The 16,448-nt window shown below is 41.4% G+C and overlaps 2 protein-coding genes across 3 annotated transcripts in view; both read left to right on the top strand.

Annotated features, from left to right (window-relative positions):
• Positions 1-10,962, top strand: part of shtn2 (shootin 2) — a 27,744-nt gene extending 16,782 nt beyond the window's left edge. For both annotated transcript variants that reach the window (XM_015030840.1, XM_015030839.1), the window contains exons 6-17: positions 514-611; positions 937-1,018; positions 2,694-2,788; positions 5,889-6,041; positions 6,125-6,344; positions 7,503-7,632; positions 8,254-8,309; positions 8,519-8,616; positions 8,707-8,727; positions 8,835-8,888; positions 8,990-9,140; positions 10,677-10,962. In XM_015030840.1, coding sequence (XP_014886326.1) covers positions 514-611; positions 937-1,018; positions 2,694-2,788; positions 5,889-6,041; positions 6,125-6,344; positions 7,503-7,632; positions 8,254-8,309; positions 8,519-8,616; positions 8,707-8,727; positions 8,835-8,888; positions 8,990-9,140; positions 10,677-10,867 — 1,349 coding nt within the window. In that variant the 3' untranslated portion in view covers positions 10,868-10,962. The remainder of the gene's footprint in view (positions 1-513; positions 612-936; positions 1,019-2,693; positions 2,789-5,888; positions 6,042-6,124; positions 6,345-7,502; positions 7,633-8,253; positions 8,310-8,518; positions 8,617-8,706; positions 8,728-8,834; positions 8,889-8,989; positions 9,141-10,676) is intronic.
• Positions 10,963-13,265: 2,303 nt separating this feature from the next.
• Positions 13,266-16,448, top strand: part of tex261 (testis expressed 261) — a 9,842-nt gene continuing 6,659 nt past the window's right edge. The window contains exons 1-5 of the mRNA XM_015030838.1: positions 13,266-13,473; positions 15,070-15,149; positions 15,225-15,378; positions 15,552-15,619; positions 15,703-15,805. Of these exons, the coding sequence (XP_014886324.1) occupies positions 13,404-13,473; positions 15,070-15,149; positions 15,225-15,378; positions 15,552-15,619; positions 15,703-15,805 (475 nt within the window). The 5' untranslated portion in view covers positions 13,266-13,403. The remainder of the gene's footprint in view (positions 13,474-15,069; positions 15,150-15,224; positions 15,379-15,551; positions 15,620-15,702; positions 15,806-16,448) is intronic.

Below are 16,448 nucleotides of genomic sequence, written 5' to 3'. Positions count from 1 at the left end.
AGGTTAGTTGCATAGTATGTTATTTGTCCATAAATCTCAAAAAAAAATTTTTTTTATCTTTTTTTTAAAAAAAAAAAAAAAAAAAAAAAAAAACAGATCTTACCTCCATGTCCTTAGCCAAGGAGCAAGGAGATAAGACCTGGGCAACCTTAATGCTATCTACAATTTGCAGTGTCAATATTCAACCAAACTGAAATTATTTCTGCTCTCATCTGCTCAAGTTCATTAAAAAACTCTAAGAAAGGTTTTTAATGACTAAGGAGAACCAACATTGTTGGTTTTGGGGGTCCGTGTAACCTAGAAGTGCTTTAGCCGTGCTCAAGTTGTTCTTTTGCCTTATGAAGCTGTCGATGTCAGCGCCTCCTATTGGCACAGAATACGTATTGCATCATTTTTGACTGTATTTCCAAAGAGCGTGAAGATGAAGATATAAAAAAAAAAAATACCACTTAAAAACAGTTCAACTCTTAAAGCCTAATGGTGAGTTCGGTGGGTCTGTCTGTGTGTTTGTAGCAATGCAGGCGTCGTTGGACGGCCTGCTGGCTGAGAAGCTGCAGCTGGAGCATCAGGTGGAGGAACTGACCAGAGAGCAGGTCCAGCTCAGAGAGCAGGTATTAAATACCACTCTGTGTGTGTGCGTGTGTGTGTGTGTGCGTGGGTGTTTGTTTCTTATCGTGTTGGGATCTGTGGTCCGGTGGGACGGCTCCTGTTTTGGACTCTTTGTGCATGTGGGGACTGCGATTGAACCCCTGCAGGTAGATTCTGGATCTTCAATTTCAGGATCGGAGGAAGTGACGTAGTTGCATGTTTAAAGAATAAGGCAGGTAGTTGTAAAGGTAATGGGTTAGAAAAGAAAAAAACATAAAAAAGTTTCTCTGAGGTGAAAGAGTTAGGATGGAGGTCAGGGAGAGAATCTCACCTTGACGTTTTTTTCAGCTTGTTGCAGAGGCGGAGGAGAAGGAAGCCATCCTGAGGAAAATGAGCAAGCAGACCAAGACCATGACCAAAATCAAAAGAGGTAAAGTCTCCTTAAAATCTTAATTTCTGTTATTATCAAGCATGTTGCACTGGAACATTTTAATCACTCATTGTAATTGTGAACTTTCTCACCAGTCATTAACCAAACACAGGGTTCTGACATGAAAGGAAGGTTAGAGTCTTAAACCTGTACGTCAGAAGTGCAATGTGTGCTCGTTTTTAAAACAGTTGACTTCACAGCAACTAAAACGGGGGGGAGCAACGTCAGGAAGATATCCGTCACTTGCTACTATTTGTAGTTTTCGAGAAAACGGGGCTGGGTTGTTTTTACGATTCGTTTTTGAACAAGTCTCGTTAAAGACAGACTCCAAATCTTATGCAATGTTGTGGCGGCAGCTCAAAATGTGAAATAGCTGAATTTACGTTCTTTCACGACCCTTCGAATGAGCTCGAAAGTCATTTTGGATGTAAAGGTTCATCACTGCTCCATGTTTTCTCCAACGACTCTCACTGTAACTCACTGGAGTCCTGAAGCTGTAAGAGGCTTTAAAACCCCTTTCCAGAATGACAGACGCCATGATGTGCTGCTTTTTCCGGCATCGTTCAAGTCGCCATATTGACGTAACTCCACAGGTCTGATAGTCACCAGGCCACAACAATTGGTTTGCAGTTATTCCACAGTTTTCCAAGCATTTATATTCTCACACCCAGTCAGGTTGGTTTGGATTATTGTTTCCTTTTTGTCTTTTCATCTTTGTCTCATATTAAAATTTACCAGCTGGTTTGAAACACTGGCAAAAAAAAAAAAAGTGACAAAAGAAGAAATCTGTAAGATTTCACAGCACTGGATATGTATTTTTTTGGACTTTTGAATATTGGGAAAAGTTTATTTACAAGGAAGAGACTTTTAATGTCTAAATAATGCCATTTGAATGGCATTAAGTCTGTTTGCCTGGTTGTGGGAATTGCAGCTGCAATAACAACGGCCTCTGTTTATCACCCGGTGGTCAAGATCATTTCAGTCAAAAGTTATAAAATTTGTAAAATATCTTCCAACTTTCACCTCTGCGGTCAAGAACCAGCGATAACGAGATGGATTTTCTAACTTGAGTTTGAAGAATAGTTTCTCATCATTAGTACACAGCTGCGTAAAGAAACTGCAGCATAATTTTAATGCCTTTATAAGTCAAGTTTATTTGTCTGGCACATTTTCATCAACGTGGATATAAAAAATATCATGTGGTCACCAAATATCGTCAAGCAAATACGCATCAAATATGTTGATCGATGTTCCACTAGCTACCAACCAAAAGCAGCTCTACACAGTCGGGTTTTAAGCTGTTTCATAAGTCGTCCCGGGTCGTTTTGCACTCAGCCGTCAAAGTCGTTGACGGCTGACGGACCTGGAAGTGTAAAAACGATCTCGTCCTGGTGGCCTGGTCTCACGTGCTTGCAAACACAAGCAAGCGCAGAATCTGAGGCGCTGAAAGAGCCGAGGCAGAAAATGAGAAGTGAACGGGGCAGCGTGAGGTCATGAGAACGGATATGAATAGTCAACATGCTACTTTTATATTGATATTTGAAAGTAAAATTCAGCTTGTTTCCCTCGGACTAAATGATATGTTAATTCCCCCGGGGGGATGCGTTACCATAATGAATCTGGATCTCTCTGTTTTTCCTCTTTTTTGTTATTTTTTTTTTCTGTGTTTGCCCAGTCTCCCAGCTTGTCACCGAGGAGTTCACAGAAATGTCTCAGAAGCTGGAGCTGGAGCAGGGCCTGCGGCAACACGCCGAAGTCTTCGCCCATCAGGTGTGTGTGTGTGTGTGTGAGAGTGTGTGTGTGTGTTTTCATCTTCCCTCAGAAATATTTTTATCACACATTTGCACCTGTGGGCGTTGAGGGTGACAGGTCGTGCCACAGGAAGGTAGAAGGGGTGTTGGCGCTGACCTTCGGGTGGCCGTGGTGAGAGAAAGGACAGGGACACACACACACACACACACACATGTGGTCTTGGTGTCAGGGTACAACAGAGGTGGCAGGTCAAATGAAAGGGGGGGGCTCCGTTTTCACACCGCCCGTCAGATTTGGACCCTCTCAACGAGGCTTGGCATTCACGCACACACTAGCAAAAACACACACAGACAGAGAAAACATCAATTCACTTGAGATCCCCACACCCAAACACACACACACACACACACACACACCGAGCCACAGTTTTTCTTGTCCCAGCTGCTCCTTAAATAAAGGCAGCTTTTTTTGTTTTTTTTTCTTTCAAAACATCTCTCCCCCTCCCGCGCCGCCCCTCCCCTCCCCATAATTAGCGGTCATCATTGCTGCTGCGGGAGAATAGCGGCCTTCAAGCACAACCTGTCTTCGCCTGACACCTTTATGTTTTGCCGAGCATATAGCAATTGTCGCCTTTGTGCGCCGCGTCCTCCATTTACCGGACAGGCGCACAATGGGCCGCCTTGCAGGGGTCCTTACCTGTGAAAGGGACCCCCAACTCCTCACACAATTCCACCCCTTTACTCTCAGTTCAGGGTAAAAGAAACCCCCCTTCAACCCCCCCGGCGTCCGGCCCCCCGTGCGCTGAATGCCTCTTGTATGCGCTGCTATTTGTCTGTTTTCATGTGTTTTGAAAACAACAACCATTCACACCTCTTCCCCGCCATGTGTGGTGGTATAATGATGTGGATCCTCAAACAGGAAACAATTTTGAGCTTTTTTTCTGTGTGTGTGTGTGTGTGTGTGTGTGTGTGCGGATGTGTCTTTTGTCTCTTTGCTCTGCTGTGTGTGTGTGTGTGTGTGTGTGTGTGTGTGTGTGTGTGTGTGTGTGTGTGTGTGTGTGTGTGTGTGTGTGTGTGTGTGTGAACTAACTGTGCTAATTGCTGTGTGAAAACGGCTCTCGTCTGAAGGGGAACCAGAGATCGGAGTGGTGTAATTTGCAGCGTAAAGACTCGTGGTTCACGTCGCCGATGGAGACCAAACCGAATCTGAAGCTGCCGTGTGTTCTCAGGCTAAAAACGCAGAAATGAAAACCCCTTTTTCTGCTCGCACTTCCTGTTTTTCAGTGGCGTACTTAATCATAAAAATGCTCACTTAGCTGATTTCAGGGACGGCAAGTGGATGTCCTCAGGATTCTCATCATAAGTGAGCTATGTGGCTTTAAACAAACTTTAACCCATCTATGGTTGCTATGTTGTAGGAAGAGTTTTGTGCACTAAGAAGGAAAAACAGAAGGAAGATAACACAGAGTTTAAAAGATAATGAATACAAATAGATCAGTTTTCCTGACCAGTAAGGGAAAAAAACAGTAAGAAATCTTGAGTAAAAGGGATTTGGATCATTCTTTAAACAATTACAATGTGATCCTCACAGAACATGGAGACCCAATGACTGTTTGATGCAAAAGGATGTAAACAGCTGCTTCTGGATGTTTTTTTTTTTTTTCAGAGATTCGGACTTTAAACTCAACAGAAACTCAAAAAAATTTATTTTTAAAACTCATCTTGAGGTTTAAAATGTTGTAAACTAGCCAACAGCATTTTAAAATTCAGCCTCAAGACGAAAAGAGTTGTTTTTAAACTCAGCTGGAGGTTAAAACTTTTTGTTTCACCAGCTGGAAGTCCAAAATTCAGGTGAATGTAGAGAACGAACTTTACAGATTTATCTGAAAGAGGAAAACTGTGCTTGTAAGCTTGGCTGAAAGCTCTAAACAGCATTTATAAATTCAACTTTAAGCTGAAAACCAATAATTTTGCTCATGACATCAAATACATTTGTTCAGTCAGACGTTGGTCATCCCTTAATAAATTGAAAATAACATTTAAAAATCCAGCAGAATCTGAAAACACGTGTTTATAAATTCTGCTCAGAGTTAAAATGGAGTTTGAAAATTAAGCTGAAAGTCAAGAATGTCATTTATAATCTCATCTGAATGTTGAAATTGTATTTATGTATTCAGTGGAAAATTAAAAATACCTAGAATGGAACCAAAGAATTAGTTTCTGGGAACACAGTCATTGTTTATGTGTCAAAATCAGGGCGGACGAGAAAACCGCAGGGGGCATCGACATGTTTTAATGGTTTTAATGCCACTAACACTGGCTCAATTTGGGCATGCGTCACTAAAGTATTTCAGATCACCAAAGTATTAGAAAATAAGTGCATTGCTCACTTTCAGAAAACACATTTTTAAAATTTCCTGCTTAAAAAAATTGCCCTGAAAATCTTTACGAACCTAAAAACCTGGAAGAGGGCAGGAAGTGTTCCTGGACGGAGTCAGTTTTCATCAGACCTGCCAGCATTTTATAAATTTGTGACTTTTATTGGATTTTTTTTTAATTTTTTGTTCTGTTTTTGCTTTTAAACCGGTTTGACGACCATGTCGCAGAGATCTGAGCTGTAACATTCGAGCTCTTGACAGGATTTGGGTAAAAGAACAAAAGGTCTGTTTGGAACTTGATTCTCTAGTTAATAACCACAACTGGTGCATTCATCTGTCACAATGAAAAGACGGGGTTAAAAAAAGAGAAAGAGACAATTTCACAGTGAATTGAGGCAAAGCCAGAATTGTTTCTTCATAATGGAAGAGTAATGACGCTTTGTCTCACAGAAAAACCGTCCTGTTTACACAGTTCCTGCTCCACAGTGAAGCCTATGAGTAATGACGGCTCCCGAGTCATTGTTCAGTCAAACACATGGTTTGAAAACATTTTCCCCCCGCATTGTGACAGCCTCCTGGGGAGAGACGTTTTCTACAACCAGCAATTCAGTTCCCTTCATTTTCCTCTAATGGCGGTTCATTGTAGTCGATGTGTTTCTTTTCCATTTCCTTCAAAGCAGATGATTACAAGGATGGGTTGAAAATGTTAGAGGTGAAGCCAGACTTGGTTTGTCTCATCAGATGTTGGCGGAGCAGAAGGGGGCCGAGAGGCCGAGCGCGACGGAGGCATGCGCCTCCGAGGCCGACGTGCGGCTTGGGCTGCAGCAGGCGCTGACGCAGATCTGCGGCATCAACACGGCCCTGTGCAACATCCAGCGCTACTACCAGGACCAGGTGCGCGCCGCAGCGGCAGAAACGTGGATTTGTGACGTATACGCAGCGACGTTTCGTCAGTCTCTCCTGTGTTTGTGGGTCAGATCAAACCGGGTACGGGCGCTGAGGAGGAGCTGCAGGACCTGAGAGAACAGCTGAGGAAGAGCGAGGATGAGAGGAAGGCGTTGGAGGGTCGAGTGTCTCAGGCCGACGCACCAGTCACAGAGCTGAGGGAGCAGCTGAGGAAGAGTGAAGAGGAGAGGAAGACTTTGGAGGGTCAGCTGTCTCAGGCCGCAGCGTCAGTGGCGGAGCTGAGAGAGGAAGGTAACAGCTTGAAGCATCATTAGCAACAACAGCGAACGCCACGCACAGAAAACTGGAGACGCGCCAATCTGAATCTTGGGGTTCGGTAAAGGTTTGGCCTGGTGAAGCACGATCCAGCTGGTTCTGGATGCTGTTTAATTCCCCGGGCCGCGCCGTGAGGCAGTCGGGATTGTTACTGCCTTTTGTTTCATTGACATTGGAAGACATGAATATCGCTTTCCACATCAATGGATCACCACATAAGCCAGTCTGACATGAGCACTGCACTCACTCACACTCACACAAACTTATGCTATAGCTGATTTGGAGAGAACCGACGCCGCTGCAGCACCGATTACGCACCAATGACCCAATCGCAACATGACTTAATCTGATGCAAGTCCTGATGGCATGGTGGACGCTTGAACCGACAGCATCACACAGCACTGACATGTCGTTCCCAGATCCTTTTATCCTTCAGTATTTCACAGAACAGCAGCACACTGAAGATTTAATGGGTTTCCACAGCACTGATCCTGATTTACACACACCGTTCAGAAACCGACACGCATTCTTCAAAGACAACACAGAACGTCACATTTAGACCCACATGTTTATCAATTCGCCAGCACTCAAGGCACAGCAGGGCAGAGAGTAGCAGCGGCAGCATTAAAAAACCCTTTTTGTTTGGTTTTTGTGTTATTGTGCTTTTTTCCAGTCATCACTTTCAAGATTTTAGTTATTTAGCAGGAGATAAGAACCAATTTCCTGCCACGTCGTACCTGAACTATATTGTTATGCAGATCTAAATATGAACTACTGTCATATAAAACTTGGACATGCTCTGCATAGTTCATTTGTCTGGTAGCACTTTAGTTGAAGTGGTGTGTATAAGACTGACATAATGCTGTCATAAACATGTTATAACACCTGTAGGAGTCTTCATGAATGCTTATGACTGTTGTCACGGAGTGCCATTGGATAAATAAAGACACTTTTAGTGCAAATTTGACACTTTTAATGCGCTTTCAATGGAAGTTTTAGAACAACCTCGCATTAAAAGAGTCATTATTTACCGAATGACAACAGTCATAAGCATTCATGACGACTCCTTCCTGTTCATGGCAGTATTATGCACATCCCTTCAAATAAAGTGTTACTATTTGTCTTTCTTTATAGTGAAACAATTACAGGAAAGGATGAACACAGAGGAGAAAAATGAAGATCTGGAGGAAGTAACTGCTCCTCTTCCTCCACCTCCTCCTCCTCCTCCTCCGCCTCCTCTTCCTTCAGCCACTCCTGTCATCAAGTACGTCGATCGAAATTCATTCTGCTCTCTTCCATTGGATGGCATGAAGGTTGAACTACTGTTTCAGTTTTTTTCTTTTTAAAACCAACAAACAGTCCCAAGCATAAATACATGCGTAGCTCTCCAAATACTTGAATTCAGATGTTTCGATCACTTTGGCCACAGCAGGTGTGAAGAATCCACTCTGCAAACAGAACCAGAGTTATAGCTTGTCATCTGTGTATTAACGCCAGTCATCAAACTGTGGTGGTTGAAGATTCAAACGGTGGGCCGACATCGTTTTTAAACCATTTGGATAAGGACTAAACTCTTCCTCTGGACCAGTGATCCTCAGATCCAGGCATCTGCAGGTCGAGTGTCCTGCAGCTTTCAGATGTGTCCCTGAATCGAACGGCTGAATCACATTCTCAGTATCCAGTCAGGGTCTCCAGACTCCTGCTAATTATTTAACCTGTTTGACTCAGGTGAGTTAAAGCAGTGAAACATCTAAAAGCAGCAGGACACCGGCCCTGGAGGAGAAGGCAGGAGATGAATACTTTTACCACATAGTGTATTTATTCGTTGTTTTTAGTAAGGAGGCCATTAGAGTTAAAACTGAACTGTCTTTCTACCCACATGCAGCTTGCAGGATTTCCTCAGGAGCAGGAAGCATCGAGTCGACAGAGGCGATAACAGCAGTGAGTTTTCCTTTTTTTTTGGTGTTGTTTTTACTTTTTATGCTCCCTGACACGAGGTTTAAAATCTGAACTCGGTTCAGTGTTTTGGAGCTCATAAAGTAATCCATGTTCCTCTAATGCTTTGTTTGAAAATTGAGGGTTTCTTTTAAAGCAGTTACTCTGCTGCCTCCTTCCCATGATGCAATGCGTGTGACTTGACTTTCTTTAAGAGCCAGCGCCGCTGAACGACATTAAGGCAAAGGCAGTGGATGAAATGATGGAGAGAATAAGGAAAGGCATTGTCCTGAGGCCCATAAAAAACATCCAGGTAATTAATGCATACTGAGCGTGTTATGAATCTAATCTAAAGATAAAACTGATAAACTGTCTTGAGTATCTGCGTCTTCTCTGCCTGCAGGAAGAAGACAGTTCATGGAGGGTCAGCTATAGATTACCTTTTTTTCTCCTTCTCTCTTTCGCTTTATGAGAAGAATTATACGATTTTTAATAAAACATTTATTTTTCCAACACCGTATCCTCCTACAGGACCAGAGGAGTGAAAACAGGAAGTCAGCCGTCCTGGAATTAAAGGGAATGCTGGTAATAAGCTCAGAGCTTTCATCACTTCGCCGAGAAGCTGAGCTTTTCTTTATTTTTAGTTTTCTAATTCTCTTGTGCTGCTTTGCCGCCCGCTGTAACAGGACAACATTAAGCGGCAGCACCTCCGCAGGGTGCCCTCCAGGAGGGGGATCGGCAGGAACGTCGGCGAGGCAGAGCTGCAGCTGGTCCTCCAGAGGAGAAGAAGAGCGATGGGAGAAAACCCGGACCGGCAGTCCTCAGCTCCAACCTGCGGTACAGCCACTTTTACTGTCCTCTGTCTTCTGTTAGTTTGGTTGGCCGCCATTTTCTATCTTCTACTGTTTCTCTGTTGTTTGTTTCTCTGTCTTCCAGCCTGTTAGTTCCTGTAAGATGTTTTTTTCTGAATAAACACAACAACTTTTGATACTCGGATGTCATTTGGAGGAGATTAATAAACAGCCGGCATCATGGAGGCAAAGTAACTTCAGACATTTAAAGGGGAGAAAGTTGTAGAGAAGTTTAAACCATGGTCAGGTTGAAAAAACTGCACTCAATCAATATATTAGAAAATTATTAAAAAGTTAATTTATTTGGCTTCCTAAGTGAAACACACACACTGTGTTCATTAACTACAAGCAGTTTGATGTTTTCGAGCTTTTATTTCTGTTAATTATGAAGATTTTCGTCTTACCAGCTGATGGAAAAAAAACCCACAACATTTACCATTGGGATAATTTCAGACGAAAATGAAATATTTAAACATGGAAATGTGGTCTTAACGAGAAGTGTATTTACTATCTGCTTCAAGATTATTGTCAAAAAGTACTTTTGAATTGAATTATTGACTGTACTCTGTTCATCTTGAATCTGACATGGAAAGAAGATGAGCGCATCGCTGCAAACTCAGGGATTCGTTATCGGCCAGATATTCTCAGGAAACATTTCACCCTCTAGAATAATAAACTAAATTTACCTGCATTGTTTCATAATTAAGATTATTAGAATGTATTTACTTGACTTTGAAAGTGTACGTATGAGTGAACTGACAGTACATTTGTGCAAAAATGCCCTGAGACGACGTCAGTACTGAATCCGTGCTGCTAAGGACCCACAAGGACAGACGTCGTTCACGCAGCAAGCCTGACTTTTATGAATCGGCGGCAAAAAGAAAGTTGGTTTGCAAACATGTGGAAGCTGTAATATTTTTGGTCTGCACTCAAAAATAATGATATTCGTGGTGGGAAACCAACACACACTAACACACACCATTCCTGCTGCGAAACGTGGGGGTGGTAGCATTATGCTGCGGGATTACGTTTCTTCACTGGTGGAATAAAAGCTGGATGAAGTTGATGCTGGAGTTAAAGACCAAGAGACAAGAGTCAAATACCAATAAATAACAAAATCAGTCTCTTGTATCTGTCTGTGAAATGTAGTTTTAGAAAGTTCTGGTCGTGGAGAGCGACCACATTTTGTCAAGATTTGCTTTTGTCACTTTCCCTTCGCTTAATCTTGTGTTGCTTTGTGTTGTTTTGTCTCATAAAACCACAAAAGGACTCTTTGAAAGTTGTGCTTGTTTGCACTACTGCGTCGTAAAAACGACTTTATCCACACAAAAGTGAAAGAATTTGATCTTTAAAATAAAGGAATTGCTGTATGGTGTCCGACTGCAGAAGGACAGAGACCGAGAGCTCCCTGTACATCCGAAACGAGCCTCTTTGTCCGAACGGATGTGTTCCGGTGCGTCCCGTAGCTCTCATTCTTCGGCTTCGTGCCTAACATGAATATGTGCTTATCTCTCTCGGTCAGATCTCCAGCCGGGCCAGCAGCGTGTCCCAGCGGCAGGTGACTGTCCCTGGGCCGGTGAGAGCGGCAGTGCACCTGTGCTCCGGAGGCTGAAGCAAAACAGGGAGAAGAGAGATTCCCGCATCAGAGCGTCAGCGCTGATCGTCAGCCACGGAGGCGTACAGCAGCCTCTCCAACAAAATGTGCCATCGTAACGCCTTACGTAAAGACGCACTCCTGTAGCTACGGCGATTACTGCCTGATTTATTTTTTGGTTAATGTTCAAATAAAACACGTATTAAACAAACTATTCTGTTCGTCTTGTAGTCATTTTAGGATATCACTATAGACTGATGTTTGACCTTAGCTGGAAAAAAGCCGGTCCTTGTTGTGACATATATACCTGAGCTTTTTCAGCTCTATTTAATGTCCAGCAGCCTTTTTTTTTTTTTTTTTTTCCCCCCGGTTTTTCCCCAGTGTGGGGTAAAGGGTTTTTTTTTCTCAACAGAAAATAGATAAAAGATGACCAGAGCCATTAAAACCCTTCTATGAATACCCTCGCCCACTTCCCTCCTTGGGTGTCTCTTTCTTTCCTGAAGCGTGATCCGGCAGCAGAATACAGGCTGCCTCTTATTTTGGCACATTAAGGCTGTCACACCCCGAGCCCAGAGGCGTCGCTGAGATAAGAGCCATGGCTTCCCCTCCTGAAAGTTTTTAAATAAATGCAGCAGACCCCCCTTCCCCACCTCTCCCCCACTCCCCACCTCTCCCTCACTCCCTTCAGTTTTCTCACCTCTCCTCAGATGCTGCATATATATGCGGCACGGATGAATGAATGCGCACACCTTTGCTCCTCGCTGCCCGTCTATACGCCTCAGCTGAAAGCATTTGAAGAAAAGAGGACATTCCTCTCACCTTTCACTCTGACACCGTTTTAGTGTCTTCACACTGTTTCGCATTATATATTTACCTTATTTAACACCTGCCTTTTCACGCCCAGGTATACATTTTTTATTGTTTTGAACCTTGGTCTTAAAAGTGGCGCCTTTTAAGATGTAGAAATGCGTGGCACCTGCTTTTTTTTTGGTTTTTGGTTATTGAATCTATACGTGTGTGTGTGTGTGTGTGTGTGTGTGTGTGTGTGTGTGTGTGTGTGTGTGTGTGTGTGTGCGTGTGTGTGTGTGTGTGTGTGTGTGTGTCCTTGACGTTGGAGTGAGTGTAGGTTAAAGACGCAAATAAAGAGGGAAGAATAAATAAATTCATGCTTCTTTTTCTTTTAACATGTTCTATGGAGACGACATTTCTAGTCATTTAAATATAATTGAAATAAGTATGATATTCATAATCTAGATGTCATAATTTATGAAATATTAATCCCATCTTGAACCATTTATAAGCCACTTTAAAGCAGAAGTCCTGTTCCATTTTAAGGTTAAAGTCCTCGTAGGTTATTTAATTTTCCTGTTATGTTCAAACCTGCAGCTCTTGATACGTTTCCATGTACGAACTTGAGAAATTTGTATAACAAAAAAACATGAAAATAGCCAATTGAACACCAGACACGCATCAAGGCAGCTAGAGATTGAATAATGGGAAATCATTCACCAAAACACATTTTGGTGGACTCCAAGGCTTTTGGCGAAAAAAAAACAAAAGTATCCAGAGGGCTGGCGAGACAAAAGAGGATTTTTTAAATTATTATTTAAGATGTGCTTCCTGTTACATTTGAACTAAAACTAACTCAGAATTTCAAGAACAAAAAACTGTCAAACCAACCATCAAACATGATGAAAATAACCTAAGTTTAATGGAAACATGAGTTCTATAGTTTATCAGAAAATCCTATCAGGTCTGAATCACGACAATGATGCCAACATTTCCAACTCTGAATTCCTCAAAAAACAAAATGAAGCCTTTAGAGTGGCCTACTTAAAGTCTGTACTTGAATTTGACTGACGTACTATGGTGTGGCCTTTACAGGCAGTGCATGGTTGTAAATATGCCAGCGTGGGTAAAACAAAAACAGTTCTGCTAAGAAGAGCCAAACAAAATTCCTCCACACTGATGTAAAACAAACATTGACTGCAAATGTTTGATGGCCACTGTTGCCAACAAGAATGATGCACCCAGTTATTACAGTTAGAGGGCAAATAATTAGCTTAGTTAGCTAACTGGTGGCTTTGGACAGCTTCTTTCCTTGACAAATTAAATTATAATTTATTTATTTGTGTTTACTTACTCATGCTGCCTTTGTGATATCAAAATTAGTTTAATGATTTAAAACTCTTAAGTGTATCAAAAGTGGAAGAAATTTGTAAAGAGGCACTATACCTGATCTGTGAGACTAATCAGAGTCTGATGCCAGAACCATTCTTGTTGTTACTGTTGGGAAGAAACCTTAATTTAATTGTCTCATCTTGCTAAATTTCCTTTAATCCGTTCATTTGTTAGTTTTAACTACGTCTTTCGAAAGTTATAGTTTTAATCGTGTGTAATAATGTTCAACATTTCTAATTAAAACAATTTACGATTAAAAGTTTTGACAAAATTGCATTCCTGCTCCTACCACGGGTGGCGCTGTAGCGACAGCGTCGCAACCTTCTTGTCAAAAAAAAAAAACTCCCTTCTTTCCTGCACTTGTCGGCTCGTGCTGAAAACACAGCGGAAAGAGCTCTGAACAGCGCTAGCAGGCAGCTAGCTTATTTTAGTCTTTATTCTCTTTATTGTGTGTGTTGTAGCATATGCAGAGAGATGTGGTTTATTTATTTACTGAGCTGGCTGTCGCTGATCGTCCAAGTGTCCTTCGTCACTCTAGCGATAGGTGAGTTGAAGCTGAGAATGTCCGCCGCTGATAACGTAGCGGCTCAAATTAGCTTGGTAATGCTAACGCTGTGAACAGGTGAATCAGCTCAGGTGAACGTCAGCGGAGCTTCGAAAAACAAAGTTAATGTCGCAGTTTTCACATGACTGGGGTGATTTCCATGCAGGAGATGCAATTTAGATGTAAATTTGTTGAAAATTAGCTAGCTAGCTGCCGTTTAACTCCAAGCTCCTTTAGTTCCTTGTGGGTTTACTGTAAAACTAATCTTATAATCTAGAACAAACGCTGACATTACTCGATTAAGCAAAGATCAGAGTTACAGCAGCAAGCTGAAACTTGAAGACGACAATGCTATCAGTTTCACAAAGTCAGTGGGGAATTGTTTATATGTGGAAACAAAGTACAAAAGTTTACTGAATGCTCAGTAATTATTAAATTATTGCCCAAAACAAACAAACGAAGAAGCACATCAGACTTAAGAATCGGTTTAGCTGGCTGGTATCAAGCAGGCCTCTTTATTTTTTTAATGTGAAACAAAAACCGTATAACACACAATATAAGAGAAAAAAAAAACTTTAATACTGTATTTAGGGCTGAAGAAACAATCCAGAGATGATGCATTCATTTTATTTTAGGAAAATAATTAGCTTCAGAAGGAGATATTTGTACATGTGTAAGTTTTGTCGATGCTGCAGTCTTTTTTGTTTTCTTTGGGGTCTCATTAAATCAGTTGAAATTAAAAATATGTATAAAACTATTTCCTAAAGAGAAGCTGGTTTGAAAGAACAAAAAAGGAAAACAAAAAGTGCAATTAAATCAAATTGTTTTAGTGAAACTACAAGCTAAACCAGAGTGTGATAGCCAGATCTTTCCTACATTTTTATTGGTTGTGCATCAGAGAGTATTTGAGGATTTTAACTTGAACTAAATTAGATGAAAGTCTTTAAAAAATCTATTAAGCAACACATGCATGTCACATTCAAGAAATGAAGAGAAACTAGTTTTGCTATTTAGCGTTCACTAAGTTTTCTTTATAATTTGAATAGCTGTTTGTTTCTTAAATAATAGTTTGAAATAGTTTAAGTATTTTAATGTCACAAAATATTTTTTTCTTCTTTGTTTTTCCTTTGCTGATGGGGGAAAAAAGGCCTATTTTTAAACTAAACAGATAGTGGTATGAAGATAAAATATCTCCTACTCTGACCTACATTTCCCCAATAAACTACTATGGATTATTTTAAATTGTGCTAAAAAAATATTACCAAACACTAAGCGGTACCAACAAATATTGAACATTTTGTAAAAATAAGATTGAATGTGTGCTCTTTTGCCTCATCTAACTGGTGGAGAGGTTAGCATGGTTAATAATGATCATGTTTTAGTTTTAGAGAAATATTTGTTTGTAAGGCTCTGATTGCATCTATGCTGGTAATGCTGTGTGGTACATCTGTAAGTGTTTCGACCGACTCCAGTCTTACTCCAGTCATGAAGCAAGGATACCATTTACACCCTCTGACGCCTGTTTTAGCTCCTTGCTAAGCAGTCTTGCATCAGAGATGTTTTGCAGCCTACGTAATCCCTTTCGTCTTCCACCAGCGGCTGGCCTATACTACTTGGCAGAGCTAATAGAGGAGTACACAGTAGCCACAAGTCGAATAATAAAATACATGATCCTGGTGAGTATGCTGGTGCAGGATGATGCACTTTTTAATCTGTACACGGAGTCTCACTGCGTGTGAATGTATGTCCAGTTCTCGACAGGTGTGCTGGTGTGCCTCTACGTCTTTGAAGGTTTCCCTCTCCTCATGGTCGGCGTCGGCCTCTTTACGAACCTGGTGTACTTTGGCCTCCTGCGAACCTTTCCCTACATTCTGCTCAGCTCTCCCAACTTCATCCTCTCCTGTGGTGAGCGCGACTTGGATCAGATTTCATTATATCCTGTTGCAGGATTCACCAATGCTGAAGAATACGTTAGTATAATAAAGCGACACACTAACCGTTGAGGCTTGATTAGTTGCTTCTGGTCACGTGTTACTGTTTTTCAGTATGATTTACGTACTTTTGTTTTTACACTGCAGTGTTAGTGGTGGTGAACCATTACATGGCCTTCCAGTACTTTGCACAAGAGTATTACCCGTTCTCAGAGGTATTGCATGTCATTACGGCTCTGGAAGCATGGAAATGTGTTTCTTGTCCAGTTTTTTACCGACTGTTTCTGACTGGTGTCAGGTGCTGTCCTACTTCACCATCTGCCTGTGGGTCATCCCGTTTGCCTTCTTCGTGTCGCTGTCAGCGGGAGAAAATGTGCTTCCATCCACCATGCAGCAAGGAGGTGAGAATTTGGTTATGGCTGATAATAGTTTAGCACAATGGAGGTTGAAAGTATAACATGACGGCCCTCCACCTGATATGTAACCTTGAGAAAAATTTGCCTTTTCTTTACTGCTTTTTTTTTTTTTTTTTTTTTGACTTCTACTCCCAAACATCCCAACATTTTTGGAACTGATTAGAGGAATATGTTTTTAAGGCTTTGATAGAGATCAGATCAGACATGGGTAAAAATCTGTGTCTGGGCGTCAAAATGTGGATATATGTCATTTAAAGCTGGTTATGACAGGAAATATTTTAAATAGAGGGTGATCCTTAAAAAGTCTTGGATTCATGTATCTAAAATTAAGGCCTTCAATTGTCTTAAATTTATTACAAAAATTTGCATTGGTCTTAAATCTGATTATCACGTCTTAAATTTTGTTGTGGCAGTATTGTTTAATGACAGATATGTAATTTTATTTTTTCGCAGGACTTTTTTGTCAGGCCAAAATTTATGCACAGACATCTTCATTGTATTATGTGACTCAGTTGATGCTCTGGTTACTAGCTACTAACTGCTAATATACTTTTGCTAGCTAGTAGAGATGTGCCGATCAGGTTTTTTCCTGCCGATACCGATACCAATCACCCATGATGGCCGATAC

Source organism: Poecilia latipinna, unplaced genomic scaffold (assembly GCF_001443285.1).
Source record: "Poecilia latipinna isolate Pla-1442-1.1 unplaced genomic scaffold, P_latipinna-1.0 Scaffold193, whole genome shotgun sequence".
In the NCBI taxonomy this organism is placed as follows: domain Eukaryota; kingdom Metazoa; phylum Chordata; class Actinopteri; order Cyprinodontiformes; family Poeciliidae; genus Poecilia; species Poecilia latipinna.
The sequence above is the reverse complement of the archived record's forward strand: the minus strand, read 5'-3'. Positions and strand labels throughout refer to the sequence as shown.